Consider the following 16,897-nt stretch of genomic DNA (forward strand, 5'->3'; position numbering starts at 1 on the left):
AGTTGTATGGATTTTCCTTCGGTTTATATCGGAAAATTCCACTCGGCTTCCCGAGTTGTTCAAAAGCTGTGTCATAAAACCTTCCTGTGGGGGTGGACCATCTGCGTCCGTGTGTGTGTCCGTCCGTGTGTTTCGCGTGCGTGTTTGTCCGTGTGTTTCGCGTGCGTGTTTGTCCGTGTTGTGGGGAGACAAAGGCGGTTGTTTCCACGGTGGGAGCACCCGGCGCATGCGCTTATTTATTCGAAGACGTGTTAATTTCCTTTGAGCCATTGCCCCCTTTATGGGTGTCATTTCCTAGCTTTGTGCCTGCGTGTGGAGATCCTCTCGGAAAGACAAAGGCGGCCGTGTTGCTCGCTTCCCATGGGTTGTTGTGTTTGGTTAATTTTGAGAGCCTTCTCCGCCCTTGATTCCTCTTCTACTTTAATTCCGTACTTATTATTTGACTTCTTGTGATTATTTAATCTGATATCCCGGCTAGGAATTTTGTTTTGGAGCGAAATCGATGCCATAATTATTCTTTGATGCTTCGGCCCGGCCGTGTAGATATTCTTTAAAGGTAAATAATGTCAGTATTTATTAACAATGATGGGTCGCGATTCTGGTTCAGATTGTCGTCTGGTTTTCAATTGGAGTGAGGATGGATACTGTTTGCTTAATCTTTATGGTTAAGTTGGTAACTTGTTCCTCTTGTGTGAATTTAGGGGAGTTTTTTTTTTATTACCTTATTGCCCCCCCTTTCATGTCCTCTCTCCTTTGAAATGAGGTATGCGCGCATCTGTGGAAGTGTGGGGGCCTCTGTGGAAGTGTGGGGGCGTGTTCGTTCCCACGTGGCCGCGTCTATTAAAAAAAAACGATATTATCTATGTTGGCAGAATAATTCATAAAAAAAAAAATAATATTAAAAAAAAATAAAAAGGGGGTACATACACAACAAGATTGAGCATGGATCATAATGATGATGAGAGCGGAGATGAGTTGAGTCATCTCTTGACTGGGAATTGAACTGGCAATCTTCCATTTGATAGCCAAATGCTTTGCCCCATCAACATCCAGTTAAAAGTCACAATCTGAAATTGTATTAATACGTGCTTGCCTACAGCACTGGCCTAGTCGGTTTTCACGCATTTGAGTTTGAGGCATTGAGAGTGGTGTTACGAATTTATTAATGGGGGGGGGGGGGGGGGGGGGGGGGGGGGAGGATAACAGTACTGAATGGAAAATGCAATCCAGGTTTCTATAGCAATTTGAAGCCACTCGTTAATGTGAAGGAGAGGTCGGACACGCGAGCGCCGAATCATTACGTGTGATGTGCGTGGCGTCACAGCATAAAAATGTAACTAATGAACATAAACGTCAGCTTCGCCCTTAAATTTATGGGTGAGCCGGGTTGAACTGGCGTGGTCTGTCCAGTGTGAATGCCTCAGAAGCGCCTGCTGCATAAAATCCCTTTCCAAATTTTAGACGGCCGCTCAGTTCAGCATTTAGTGGTGGTTCATTTTTACGTTCTGATCGGAGTTAATGGCTATATTCGCAAAGCAAGGTCAGGAGATCATCACTGGCAATACTTTTGACGTTGATTATCATCTTGTTCACAATCGCACAACGATCACACCGAGGGGATTCTGTGCGGTGTTTGTAGCAACGTCTCCCGATCTTCCATGGGCAAGACCCCTTTACATTGCTTTTGTAATGAGAATGAGTTGCAGCAGAGTTCTTGCCCCACACTTGAAGGTTGCGAGTTCAAATCCTGCTCAGTGGTAGCATCGGTCTATTAACATTGCTAGATGGATACAGGGGGCACCATGGCGCAGCAGTGGATTGACCAATGGGGTAACCACCAGTAATGCATTGGCATGTTTTGTTTACGTGATAAACTTTACTAATTGGCTGTGTCAGGTGGTGGCGGGTTTAACGACACATATTTACGTGATCTAACCCAAAAACCTCTTATGGTTTAACGACACATATTTACGTGATCTAACCCAAAAACCTCTTATTGATAATATTGGTCGCGAAAGTTTACGTGCTCAACCACCAGCCTATTAATTGGCATTTGCATAGATTGGTCTCTGCCATAGGAAAGTGGAATTTACGCAATTGGCTCAGGGACTTCTTACGGAGTTGATCACCCGCCCCTTGCTCGCGAACGTAAACACTTTGCACATTATTTAATAAAGGCTGTGTAAGACTTTTAACTAATTATCTTTAATGTAGCACGTTCTAAATTCCCGCTGGAGAATATGTTAACAACATTTAACACATTGTGATTTTGGTAAATGTTTGGTGTAACTACACTTATTGAAAGTTAAATTTGCACTCGAGTAAACATAATGTGCCCCTTGTCGCACACCATACTGGAGGAATCCGATGTGCGATTAAGCTCGTGTTCACAGATGTCCAGTCGGGGTGGGTCAGAACGTTACAACAACAAACAATACAACAACACGATATGAGTGCAAAATATAGGAAAGGTAAGCAAGTCACAAAAAATTACAAGTAAAACTAAACTATTTTTTTCATTTGATCAGATAAAGCCTACTGAGCTATTAGCAAATTTTTCAGAAGTGATCTGGCGACAAATGGTAGCTCAACGAAGTGGCTTAACATGTGAACATTTATCATAGCCAAATAGCCGATATAATTTAAATGCATGTTTAGATTATTTGTGTTTCACAGCAAGAAGGCTCAGGCCCCTTTCTGCATGGCGCTTGTATTTTCTCCCCCTGTTGTTCTGCACCGGTTCCTTCTGGGTGCTCTGGTTTCTTCCCATTGCAAAACAATACTTACATTGTTACCAGTTTTCGGCTAAAATATCCCATTGCTAAAATAAATTACCTTCAAATCACTCTTGGCATTGCACAAAGCGACATCGCACCCGACTTGAGAAACTTGACAGGACCCTCCTGAAAGAGAGTCTTGAGACTCGGTGAGATATTCCTTGGTAACAAGCGTCATAATAAAAAAACATACGTATGAAAGGCAGTTCGTCATGTGCCGGCTGTGGCGTGGAATTTGTGGGAGTCTTAAAAGTTAAACCAAAGTTAAACCATCAGTAAGGTAAACATATAAAGAGGCATTCATAAATACGCAATGGAAATCTAGAGCAGATCAACTGCAGATTACACTCGTTCATATGAGAAGAAACACTTTACGCCCAGTTATGCCCCATTGCTGTTGACTCGCGTTCCATTATTGTCATTTAAAAAGATTTACCATTTCTGGTCACTGCAAAGCACTTATTTTTTTATCTCTTCCTGAAGCCGTTGTTTTTTTTTGTTCCGTGGCACTGCACCCTATTCGAATTTCAAAACCTGTACCTGCTCATAAACAAGAACCTACGTTCCCATCCTATGATGCAACACCGCACAGAGTAATTAATGCAGTTCAATTTTAGAAACTGAGAGGCGCAGCGAAATGCAACACAGTGTTAATACAACACGCTGACAGCTTTGGTTAATTTCACGAAGACAAAATAAAAAAGCTTTTTTTTTGCTTGCGATTTTAGAAATTTCGAGGCCGAGACGTGCACAGAAATACATTAGTTCACGATGACCAAAGATATTAGTGAGACACGCGTGCATCATAACAAAATAGCTTTTTAGCACTTGTATATGACGTTTTGCGACATTTGAATATGAACTTTAAAAAGTGATAGTTAAGTCAAAATTTGTCTGCTTCAATAAGCAGAGATCTAGTCCACCTCTGTGGGTAGTCCTGAGCCAATGGAAGAGATCTGCCACACTTCCACGGTGGGGGTCACTCTCTCTATGGGGTGACCGCCGCTGACTTCCCACAAAGTGACAGTCATTTGAATGACCTTGAAGGGATGAGTCAAACTTGGAGTAAAACTTTTAATCTTTCTATTGTGCGTGGAACACTCTGCCACGGCCTCAGAAAGTAGGATACTGACCGCTCTAAAGCAGACATTTGTTTCCGGTGGCATGAATTTCAATGATCGCAGTCAGAGAGCCAGACACACACACGGTGCTATCAGGACTCACAAAGCCAATGCCAGGTTTGAGATGGATGAGAAAAGATAAAGTTCACACACAAAGTCCCAAGTTTAGCCTCAAGGACAGCAAGACTGATGTGTTAATTATGCCCACAATGTAGTACGATGCTTATGGGAGATTTCATTTTGTAGGGTTATTCATCTGCCAGATTGCTAGACCTTTACGTAAGAGTGACATCACATTTTAATTATAAATAAAAAAGACTGTGGCTTATTGAAAACACTGGCTCAAAGTGCAGGGCATAATTGAGCTTCAAGATTACTCATTGTTTTGACGCTCAGACATGCAGTCATTCCTCATTTGGTGTCTATCAAATTAAAGCAAAAAACAAACTGCCCATCTTGCCAAGATGATGACTGTGGAAGGGCAAATAACAAAACATAAATACTATTTTGATTGGAAGCTTTCGTGACTGCAGGAATCCATACTCTTTGGTTCTTTCGGTAAAGTCACGTAGGTAGAAAAATAATAGATCACGACGTTTTGTTTGCAACACAAGCAATCGTCATCAGGTGGGACAACCACAGCAAGAAAAAATTGCTGAAGTAGGTGAGAGATCTGCCGTGGCACGAGGTTATATAGGCCTCGGCAGTAGGGGGGGAGAGAGGAGGTAGGGGGAGAGAGGGGGCAGGGCAGAAAGTAGACCCTGCGGCAGCACTTGGAGAGATCTGAGAGATCGGCTGCAGGGGGGAGAGACAGGGGGAGGAGGAGGCGGGGCAGAAAGTGGACCCCGCAGCAGCACCCGGGTTATTGGAGTAGAGATCAGAGAGAGATGCACAGAGAGAGAGAGAAAGACACACAGAGAGTCGGAAATAACAGCTGATATAGGCAGGTAGGATGGAAACATCACAGTCAGTTAATAACGTCCTTCCAATGATTGCTCAGTTTGTACCCATCTTCTCGGTTGAAGTTGTGTTTGTGTTTATATATCTGAATGGCTTCATGAACAAATCTCTGATAATAGCCGGTGGGTTTGCAGAGTACCTTCGTCTTGGAAAAGTCAATTTCGTGTGAGCCCACTGCGTTAGAACAATGATCAGCAACGGCAGAGGTATTGGTCCTACCGTATTTCAGATCTGCCTTGTGTTCGCGAACGCGGTCCGAGACATGTCGTTTCGTTTCCCCAATGTAACTGCTGCCGCAGCCACAACTCAGTCGGAAAAAAAATTATCCAGCAGTGGAACTGCTGAAACAGCGAGAGAGCTGTTATGATGGGCAAGCAAGCGGGGTCTGAGCTGGAAAGGAATTCCATCCCCGGACGCAAGCACGTCAGTCGTGTTAATGGGGGAGATTAGGTAAAGAGATTAGGGAGAGAGATTAGCATGAAATGAGCTTCCGTCGCAGCATAAGAGTATCATCCTTGCATATGCGCACAACAGAAGTGTTAATGGGAGATTAGCACTATGTTGATGGGAGAGATTAGGCAGGGAGATTAGGGGGATTAGTAAGTTAATGTCACGTCTAGGAGGACGACCGCTTATGTTGCGATCGAAACGTCGTGATATATTATATATAATTTTTTGTTTTATTTTATTTTCTACCTACGTGACTTTACCGAAAGAACCAAAGAGTATGTAATTAACGTGACCAATACAGATGTTCGAATGTCCCTACAACTTCATTGACAAGTGAATAAGGTGAACATATTTTGTTCAGGCAGTCAGTCTATCATTTGTCAGTGGTCACCATTCGGCAACATTTGAAGTCACATTTCAACACTTGAGTGATGATGTAGGTGGTGCATTGGTTCGGATACCGGGCTTGCGATCCTTAGGTCACCGGTTCGATTCAATCTCCCGTCCCAGCCGTTGAAACAATGGGGCGACTTTCTTGAGTCCCGCCACCTCTGTCCTCCGCCAGTATGAATGGGTGTACCGCAGTCCATCAATCGGCAGGTCGCGTGAGGTGGGGTAAAGTGTGGGTATGTTGTCCACCTCTTCCAAGACGTCTGGCCAACGTGGAAGAGGAGGCCAAATACCCTCATGTGGGGTTCCCTGTAGCTCCGTCTAGTGGAGGCTCTTCTGCTGGCAGAAGCTTCAATCGATAAATCAATTTTAATTTTGCGTGCCAATATCGTCCTCAATAAAGTTGATGTCAGTAGGCTTAGGCACCTTATCTTTTACCTGGGAACACCTCTTGTATTTGTATTCATGTACAAATGCAGCGACGCTTGAAAATGGGCAGTTTTCTTATTCTATCTCGCTCTGTTAAATGTACAATACATATGCATCCTATTATTTTGCTTGCTAGCACGTTACAGTAGGTAGTGTTCAGTCATGTTTGGTTCCAAATTGCAAAACTAAATAACAGGATATGTTCAACAATGAATGCGGTGTTTCAACACTCGCATGAAAAACATGTCCTGTTGAATAAACCTTGAGACCTTTGGACGCGCTAAAACAAAACACAGCTTGGTGCACCCACAGGAATTTTTGGTGCGTGCTACCGTCTGAAGAGTCAGTGTCATGTCAAAATAGGGCTTCGATGCCAGATAAAGATGACAGGTATTGCTCTGAAACGAGTCCTCCTGGTGTTCCACCGCAGTGAGTGAGGTTGTGTCTCAGCAAAGCTTTGCTGAGATTAACAAAAACATATTTTTATAAGGTGCAGCAGACCCCCACAAAAGGGCCTCAGAGTGCCGGATGGTAAAAACAAACAAAAACATCTCAAATGTATCTAACATATCATGGCAATTAAGTAGGCTTTATTTTATTTATAATTGGGAGAATCTCGCCAGTTATGTGCAGTTCTTCAAGCAGAGCGTTCCAAATTTTGAGGGCCAAGGACCGACAAATCCTGAGCTCCGAAACGTTTTCCCCCCGATATCTTAACAGTACTGGAAAAAAATGATGGCAGATAGTGAAGAATATTTTACCGAGTGTCAACCAAGGAACAGAATACTTCTGAGAGGACATCCACCCAGGAGGTGGAGCGATGAAATCCGCTTTGTGTGCAGCCACATGTTGGATTCTTTTTTCTCAGGATTGTGAGAGATTGTGGCGGATTGGGCAGGCCTTCATCCGGCAAGTGGATTAACCCAGGCTGAGTGCTAATTTCATACGAAGAGTTTGAATGTGCATTAAAGGAAAGGGAAAAAAAAATTGTGAAATCAGTCTTTGTGTCTCTACACATTTTTCATCGCTTGAGTATGTACGTTTTCTCTCCCCCTATTCTGCATCGGTTTCTTCCGGGTACTTCGGTTTCCTTACATAGCAAAAAAACAATGGAACTGGTCTTGACAGAACATCTGAGTCCTGAACAATTACCTGCAACTTTGGGATTAAACAAAGCAACAGCAACATCGCAGCCATACTGCGAAAAACTTGTCAGAAACCTCCTGAAATAGACTTTGTAGGCTTGGTGAGGCTTTTCTGGGCCCTTGGTGCTGGCCAAGACCAAATAAAGTAAAACAAAACTCGCGTATGATGTGGTATTTGTCTGTGCAATCATTGGTGACTGGGCTGAGACCCGTGAACTCACTTTCCATCAGAGCCTCGTTTTCATCACGGGCGGCTGTCCCGCACTCACACCAGGATCTCAGCAGCGCTGGTTCAATGCTAACGCAGACATTAGCCTACTGAGCAAACCTGCCACACAGTATTTCCACTCTCTGTTTACTTGACCACATTCCACAAAGCACCGCGGTGGAAATATTGCCGTCCGCAAACGAGGCGGCAACGTATGCAAATCCGGCCGCCTACGTGGCACTCCGTGGCCAGAGTGGTTGTCTCACAAGTTGATGATTGCGAGTTCACGTCCCAAACGGGGGGGGGGGGGGGGGGGATAACGTTCTTCCATCATCACTCGGGGCACGGGGTGGGAAACCTGTGGCTCCGGAGCCGCATGTGCCTCTTTAAAGATTCCTTCAAGACGTTATTCGCATGCATTACGGCTCTTGATATATTGAGGGTTGTTTTTTTTTTTACCGAATTCTAAGAAAAATTGCTGCTCTTGTTATTTTGTTTCAGGCCCCTGCTTTGGGGGTCAGTATTTGGCTTACGTGCAATACAGCATAGAGAGTCGGCCAACACAAGTCAGCACCTCGCCTGGTTGATTACGTTCTTCCAAAGATTGCTAAATTTGAGAGAGAGACAAAACACAGACACGGAGGCACACAGACAGACATACAAACAGAGAGAGACAACACAGACACACAGAGAGAGACACAAAATAGACAAACAGAGACCCAACGCCTGTGTGCCGAGGCCTTAAATAGAGAGGGGGCAGAGAGAGAGGTGGGTCTGCTGGAGCAGAGAAATTAGCATGTCAATGATAGAGCTGTGTGGAAATCCACCCAAAGCGGCTGGGGGAGAGAAAGAGCGAATGGACATATGAGAGCCTGGTAAATTTTATAGATAGAAATAGGCAGTTTGAGAAAAAAACTTAGCAATTTTTTGGAAATGTATTGCAATGCAATACAGAAAGTCGGTTAACACACAGTTAACGCATAGCCTGGTTGATTGCGTTCTCCAGAGATTGCTAAATTAGAAGTTAAGTGTGAAATTTGACAAACAGACACACAGAGAGAGAGAAAACAAACTTAAATCCTCCCCGTAGAGGTGGTTCAAACTTGATTTGAAGCATTCGTGACTATAGGAATGACTCTTTGGTTCTTTCGGTAAAGTTTGTACGTGACTTTAAATTTTCTACGTGACTTTACCAAAAGAACCAAAGAGTAATTCCTGCAGTCACGAAAGCTTCAAATCAAGTTTTTATCTATTTGGTGTTGGAAGATCTTAACACCTGCTGTTTTATTACCTTTTCTTATTGTTTCTTATTGTTTCATCAATAATCCGTTTGCTTCGGTAAGGCAAGTGCTCTCATTCACCGAATTCTTTTACAGATAGTAAGTAGCATGATGCAGAAAGCACGTGTTAACCAGCTTGTCACCGTTGTTGTTGTGTCACTGACGGCAGCTCATAAGCTCGCTGAGCGCAGTGGCCGAGTACTGCCTGCCCTCCCTGCTGCGCACGCTCTTCGACTGGTACCGGCGGCAGATCGCGTGCGAGGATGGCGCACACAGCTATCGGCCACGCTCCAGCACAAAATCCAAAGGGTGAGTCCTGAGAACTGAGGAGCATGTGCAGCTCATTTCAGTTTAACACCTCGATTATGGACAGTCCATTCCTTTAGAATAGTTTTGTCTGTTTGTTTAGATTGTTGTCCTTCCCCCGCACCTCCGGTTATCACGGTTGGCTACGTACGGTGCGAAATAAGTTCAACATACATAAGCCAGTGCATCAGTGTGTGTGTGTATCAGTACATTGTCTGTGTGTGTGTCAGTGTGTGCCTTTGGGATATGAGTCTTACAGGTTCCAAGTTCAAATCCTAGTTGGGGGTTGACCCGATCTGTAATCCTTCCAGGTTCAGATAAAGTAAGTGCCCCCAATGTGGAATGGCAACACTGCTTGTCCCATGGAGACACTGCTGGCCCCAGCCATCAGAATGTGGAGTTTCGGTCACTGAGCCAGGGTCCGCCATTGCAGATGAATGCTTACGCCATTGCTTGATGGAGCAGGGAGACACTTTGACTTGAGCGCTTCGTTTTTTTTTTAGGTTATAAATCCCCTTTATTGTCTTGGCATACGGTGTCTGACGTTTTCGCTCTCCGTGTGCCGGCAGCTTCTTTTTGCCGCAAGCTTCAACTGAATTCAGTTCCTGAAGGAGAAGGACCCGAATTACATTTTTTAATGAAAATTTTCCTGCACGTCTCAACTGTGTTCAGTTCCTGAAGGAGGACCCGAATTGCATTTTTGAATTGAATACAATTTTTGCTGCGAGCTTCAACTGAATTCAGATCCTGAAGGAGAAGGGCCTGAATTGCATTTCTGAATTTAGTTTTTTAATTGAATTGCATTTTTGCTGCGAGCTTCAGCTGAATTCATATCCCGAAGAAGGACACGAATTTAATTTCAGAATTGAATTTTTGAATTGAATTTTTGCTGCGAGCTCAAACTGAATTCAGTTCCTGAATGAGGAGGACCCGAATTACTACCCAGAAACACGTCGGGAGAGAGCTTATACAGTGCACCCACGAAAACCTACGTTTGTGGTCCACTTTGACTTTACTTAAAAAATCGAGCTGTTTTAACCTGTGTAGTGGGTCCAATCAGGCGCACACTAGAACTTGGAGGCAACACGGTTTATTAACTAACATCACATAACCCTTAACGGAATAACAACATTAGGTGGTAACCCACCGTTCCTACACTTAGCCATCTACTCCAAGTGTATATAGCTATTTACATTCTGGATGGGCAACTACAAACCGGACCGGGTCAGCCAACGCGCTCCTGGTCCACGTGCGCGGCACCCAGAGACCCGAAGACCCGCCGCCGACGATGGTTTCTTCCAGCAGCATCGACCCCAATCCCCCCCCGGGGCTCGGCTTTTATCCTTACGGCGTGGCCAGGCCCCGCCTTTGGCCACGCCTCTTTTCCCGATCCTTCGTGAGGGTTCAGAGCCAACCTCACGTGTTCCTCAACCCTGACACCCCCGTCCACACCACCTCTCGTCACGTGCCCCTTCCTATTTACCCAGCCTCCCCTGGTATGCCCATCCGGTGTCCGGGGAGAGGCTCCGCCCCTACAGTACCACCCACAGGGTACTGTCTCTACACAACGGTACTCATACCAACGACACTACATCTGTAACACCCGGTTTCTTATAACCTCGTGCTGGGCAATGTTAACTCGGCTTGGCTTCAAAGTGCGCACCTAGCCTGACACATTCACCACTTAACAGTGAATGGCGGCTGTTATTGCCACATGCTTGGTGTGCAGCATACCAGGCTACGTGCAATACGTCAGCTTGGCATGCAAATATGTACCGAGCAATGAACATCCGCAATGGGAAGACGAGGCAGCCAAGGATTGCATTGGTGGATGCGCGAGCAATGTGGTTGAGCCATAAATCCAGTGGAGCGGTCAACTAAACTACATACAAATGTGAGGGGAGATAACTGAATGCCTCCAGCTAACCCCCCACCCCCCTCCACACATCAGTTTTGGTTGAGAAGTCTCAGGACAGAAAAATCAATGCTTTACACGGTGAAAGTCAAAGTTATCTTCGCAACCCCCCCCCCCCCCCGACTGCATCATCTAATGCCTCGACTGGACATAAAATATCAATAGCTCAGGGATGCTCTTATGCCGCTCATATAGAATTCTTGCGACATTTACTACATGCGGCACACACAGCATAGTCTTCGGAATAATTTTTAAAAATAAATTTTGCCAATTCCTTCAAGCGTGTTGGTTTTCAAGTTGACAAACTGGTCCCTGCCATGGGAATGTGAATGTTTCAACCCTCTGGCTTAGCTCTCAACAGAGATGAGCACAGATTATCTTCTCTTGAGAATGGACCTGATTTGATTTAATTAATGCTCAAATTGGAACAGTTGATGCATCTTATTCTTCGATGTGAAAAGTTGCATTATTGCGTTGTTTGTATAGTACATGTGTATACGATGCAAACAATATTCTACAGTATATTGGTAATATATTTATAATTTCCATTTACACACAGTAACTCAATCATTCCAATGTTTGCAGTCTCACCTGACATTGAATTGTACAAAATTAGAGAAATTATTACATATCTATCATTATACAGGCCCTCATATTGTTCAGTGCCGTACAGTACTATATACTGCATTCAAGTAGGTATTTCTGTGTACACGCGTACGTGTGAGAATACTCACATTCACCTGCATGCCTGTATGTATAAACCGTGAGGTTGTGATGCTCGCACCGCATTGTAATCTCAACAAACTGGTATTGATTCATGCACAAGACCATTAGCAACTGATGTCTGAACTTGACGTAAGCCTCTCCTGGGCCACCAACCTTAGTACCGCAGAGAAAGAGGGGGCCAGGCACAGTTCTGGCCACACCACCTTCTCGTGTGATGTTCTGTGTATGTATGTATGCTGAACTTGTTTTGCACCATGCGCAGCCAACCATGCTAATCGGAGATGCGGGTTAAGGACAACAAACTAAACACGAAAAGCAGTTCTATAGAAATGAGTTTTTAATTTAGATTTAAAAGTGCATATTTTGGCCTTAATAGGTGCTCGCTGATGGCTCTCCCTCCCACAGTCTGCGTGACTGAATGCGGACAAACTTTGCCCTGGCTTGTGTTGTGCAGAGGCCAGTATGTGTTTACACGCGAGCCTCCGAGTGCCTCTGCGTCAAGTTAATTATCAAAGGCACGGCTGGTGTGCCACTTGTCTGAGCACGCTAAGCCCCGTGTTGACATCCGAGCGCGCCCTGCAGTGCTTGCTTTGTTACCGTGTTTGCAGGGAAGAGCCTTCACGAGAGCGGGACCCCGTGATGGAGAAACGCGAGCTGGCGATCGACTTCATCTTCTGCCTTGTGTTGATTGAAGTCCTCAAGCAGGTGCAGTCCGCTTTTCCACCCCATTTAGAGTTATGAATGCACCATGTGTTTTCGCATCGAAAATCCTATCTTATTTTTGAACTTATATGATGCTTTAACCAAGGCGCTGAACAAAGAGTCAGCTATTTGTAGAGCAGAAGTGTGTGATGAGATGAGACGAGTCGATGAGAAGGAGGGTAGTTGCATGAATATGATTGTGTGTGAAATGAACGATGATGAAAGTGACAATTAGTGGTTAATGATGAGCGAGTGATGATGAATGGGTCGGGAAGTTTGTAAAGGGGATGATGATGATGATGGTGTTAATGATGGGTAAGGGAGGGGGAAGAGGCATTTGGGTAAGGGAGGGAAATTAAGTAGAGAGTTTAAGGAAAGAATGAAAAATAGCCTGTGAGTCTGATTGACGTGTAGGGGCAGCTTGTTCCAGTATCAGAATATTGATTTGTACTGAAGGAATCTGATAAACTATGAAGCTCTTTTTCACAGATGTCCAGTAAGGGCATGAGGTCCGATTGTTACAACAACAAGCAGAACATTACAATAACAACAACAAAGGGAGCCAGAAGCGAACAAGAATAGAATCGTGATAGGGCACAGGGAGGATATAAAAAGACCACATCACCCCAGTGCTCCAGTCGTTTCGCTGGCTCCCAATTCAATCCCAGATCAAATTTATGATCCCTCTCACCATATTCAATATCCCCCATGGACTTGTTCCTGCCTACCTCTTCCCACTCATCTTACTCTACTCCCTTCCATGTACTCTCTGCTCCAGCAACCAACCATTTCTCTAAAGCCCCCAGTCAACTTTCACTCAGTGGGATATTGCTCATTCTCCTCTGCTGACCCCAATAATCTGGAACTCCTTTTCAGGAGTCATCCTTTCTAATGACTCCATTGAAATCCAGCCTCAAGATCGTTCTTTTCTTTTTCCATCTGTCTGTTTTTCTCTATAAACTTCAACGTATCAACTATCTCTGTACAGCATCTCGCAATGCGGTTGCATATAAATGTAGCCAAATTGCGAGATGCTGTACAGTTCCGTACTGCTGTGTTCTATTCCCCCGTGTTCGTATATTTTCTGGTTGGCTCCACCTTTCTTTGCATGCACTGAATATGTAAGAAGGAAGGGTGGCTTTGTGACTCAAGGCAGAGCGTTTAATCGCGACCACTGAGACCCCTTGAGGTTCAATCTGGGCAGTCACCTGTGATTAGTCCAGGTTCTCAAGAGTAGCGAGTTATGGACTACGCAGCCTGGTCAGCGTCGACTGCACGCAAAATGTCATCTCGTTAATCTTAGGATTTTACTTAATTTGCAAAAGTTGTAGCTCTAAAAAAAATGCCATTTTATCGTCACGTGAATTAACATTTAAGTTTCAAGGTCGGTGCGCGTGGTGTGCGGGAGGGAATATGCACCTTCTATTGTGCGGATACAAAAGGGCGCTTTGAACAGATGTGAGAAGTAGTTTCATGAAATCTCTTTCTGCGAGATTTTCTAAAACACATGGCGGTGGTAGTGGCAGGGAGGGGGTTAGAGGATAGGCTGCCAAACTAGATGCCAGTCGTGCGATTGGAATACATTTGGGGGAAAAAGAAAAACATCTTTATTAATCCACAAACGAATTTGCTAAAGAACCAAATGGAGGACCATCCTGAAAGTCTGGTGACTCAGTGAAGTTCTACCGGATAAAGAAAGAATATATATATTTTTGTAAATGGAGAGAATTTTAAATATTGTAAAGGCAAAAAAGCCGTCATGATTATGGATTGGCAGATGGATTGCATTCCCTTCTGTATGCATTTTCTCTTTGGGAAATTTTATTTTAAAAAGTCTTATTTTCGTAACAAACACGCTATGTTTGGTTTGGAAATGTGAACTTAATGAGCGTCTCTTTAATGTGTATGCATTATGAGCCGATCCTTAAGCAATGATTAATTTCCACATACATTCTTCCAAAATCTTGACTTAAAGCTTTCGTGGCTGCAGGAATTCATATTCTTGGGTCTTCTGGTAAAGCCACGTCGATAGGTTCTTCCTGAAGACGACCGCTTGTGTTGCGATCGAAACGTCGTAGTTTTTTGTTGTGTTGTGATCGAAACGTCGTCGTTTTTTGTTATTTTTTTGTTATTTTATTTGAACCTATCTACGTGACTTTTCCGAAAGACCCAGGAATATATTTTTCCAAAAATGTACAAATCTTGTTTTTGCCAGTAGGCAACTGTTGCATTTTTAAGCATTGACATGTCTATTTTTAATTCAGAATCATAATCTTTATTCAGACTGCAGGAGGAATCCTATGAGGTATGAAGCTCTTTAACAGATGTCCATTATGGGCAAGTCAGCAAATTACAACAGTAAACAATACAAAAACACAATAGGAGTTCAAAATAGAGAAAAGTTAAGCAAATCACTAAGTATAAATGCATAACCTATCAGTCCGATTTATCAAGCTTGGGTAAGGCAGCAAAACAACAAAAAAAGTCCCAGACCATACTCTTTGGTTCTTTCGGTAAAGTCACGTAGGTATAAAATAAAACAAAATAAATTAAATGTGATTTAATTAAATGTAATTTAATTTATTTTGTTTTATTTTATACGTATGTGACTTTACCGAAAGAACCAAAGAGTATGGATCCCTGCAGTCACGAAAACTTCAAATCTAGTCCCAGACCACACCAAGATAACCCCGCACAGCAGTACTCCCTCAATAAAATGCCACATTAACATTGAACTATCGATACACGGGTAAGGATCAAAGTTACAAATCGCATTGCAAATGTGACTGCTGTATCTCAGCGCTAATCTTCTGCTTCGGGATATTTTTTAAGGAAGATTTACGATGTTAAGGGAGGGAAACAAGGTTGTTGTTGTTCCAAAACGTTGGTGCTGCAACGGCAAAGGCTTTGTCACCTATTAGTGGCGGCCTACTCCACTCGCAGTGGCCCAGCTCCCATCCCTGGCCCCGACCCCCTTTGTCTTCCCAGTGCAATGCCTCATTACTTTCCCGCGCCCCAACTTTCTGTCGCCTCCCCCCCCGCCTCCACCCCAAGATGCGGCCATGCCTATCCCAAGCCCTCTTGTTTCACTCTCTCCTGTTCTACCATCACTCGAACTACACCACCACTTTCAATAACCCAATTTTTTATTTCAAATAATTGTCATCTTGTATACAATTTTATAATTGCTCTAAAGTGCCGAGGAAAAGGCGCTTTGCAAATCTAGATAAGATAAGATAGAACTGTAATGTTTCAGATGGATACAGTACTTATTATGTCAAGGTCGGTGCACACAGTATAAACCAGAATTTAAATAACCAAAGCAAATGCATTCTCCAAAACACCAGGGTCTATTAGACTACCAGAGTCTATTAGACTCGTTAGTAGAGGCTGGCCTCGTGCCACAATATAAAGCATTTATATTGTCATTTTGCGTTTAACTAAAACTTAAAATGGCAAAGATATAACTTCTATATATATAAAAGGGAAATTTGTGAATGTGTGTCTGTTCGAAATGCTTAGGATACTTCCCGACATGCAACAAACTTGAAATTTGGCATGTGGGTAGCTTCCAGACTACACAATGCAAAAAGTATAAAAATTTACTTTTGTATTTTGGGGGGCGGGGGGGCGCAATAATGCATATTTTGCACGGCAAGTGAGCGGTGACGTCACATCTGTGACATCACCCGCATGCGGCAGCGTTACGCAGTGTGCCTGCTGACGTCACGGATCCACCCCCCCCCCACCCTCCGCGGTAGACCCTGTATTAATCCAAGACTAGAATCCAAGTCTCGGGCGAAGCCGGGTAGTAAAGCTAGTTATTTCATAAAAAATATATGAGTGTTCCCATTATTAACCCATGGTCCACTCTTCCATCTCTTCCAATAGACATATACATGCAGAATGCATTGTCTGAATGATTCACATATTCATGATGTAATTTAGCACACACGGTGGTTTGGTCGTTTCGTACCATGGAGAGACGGCTTCTAGTCCAAAGTTTTCTCTTGACTGATGTAAACAAGGAAGCATCATGACGTGAAGCGTGATTTTATTGCCTGGCGTGTGGCGTCATCACCGTGGCCGAAAAGGCTGATTGTTTTTTTTTTGCCTACTTAACGAGTAACCCATTGATAAATTTAGCCTGTTTTCTGTCGGGTTATTCCACCATACCAACACAAATCTACGTGAAAGATTTTACTTATATTGGATATTTTTTATGAGCGTTATCATGAACCCCCGCTGCCGATTGAGGGGAGCTTTTCAACTGTAGTTGGGGAAGTGTTACAATGCACACGTAAAACAATTGATGGGGCAGGGCATCATAAAAAAGTATATTTTTCTTGAGAACCCCACAGAGACAGTGAAGACAAGACATGAATTGTGTTGCATACTTTGGACCTTGTATTAAATAATTTTGTTTGAAAACCCAGATTATGATGAATAGCATTTCTACACTTGTGTATGGAATTACGTTCAGGAGCT

The 16,897-nt window shown here is 43.7% G+C and overlaps 1 protein-coding gene across 1 annotated transcript in view; it reads left to right on the forward strand.

Moving 5' to 3' along the window:
• LOC133343101 (protein furry homolog-like) overlaps positions 1-16,897 on the forward strand; it is a 160,297-nt gene that overhangs the window by 106,384 nt on the left and 37,016 nt on the right. Inside the window, exons 4-5 of the mRNA XM_061552605.1 lie at positions 8,930-9,069; positions 12,316-12,412. Coding sequence (XP_061408589.1) covers positions 8,930-9,069; positions 12,316-12,412 — 237 coding nt within the window. The remainder of the gene's footprint in view (positions 1-8,929; positions 9,070-12,315; positions 12,413-16,897) is intronic.

Source organism: Lethenteron reissneri, chromosome 16, assembly GCF_015708825.2.
Source record: "Lethenteron reissneri isolate LAM-NWPU_2019-01 chromosome 16, ASM1570882v1, whole genome shotgun sequence".
Taxonomy (NCBI): Eukaryota; Metazoa; Chordata; class Hyperoartia; order Petromyzontiformes; family Petromyzontidae; genus Lethenteron; species Lethenteron reissneri.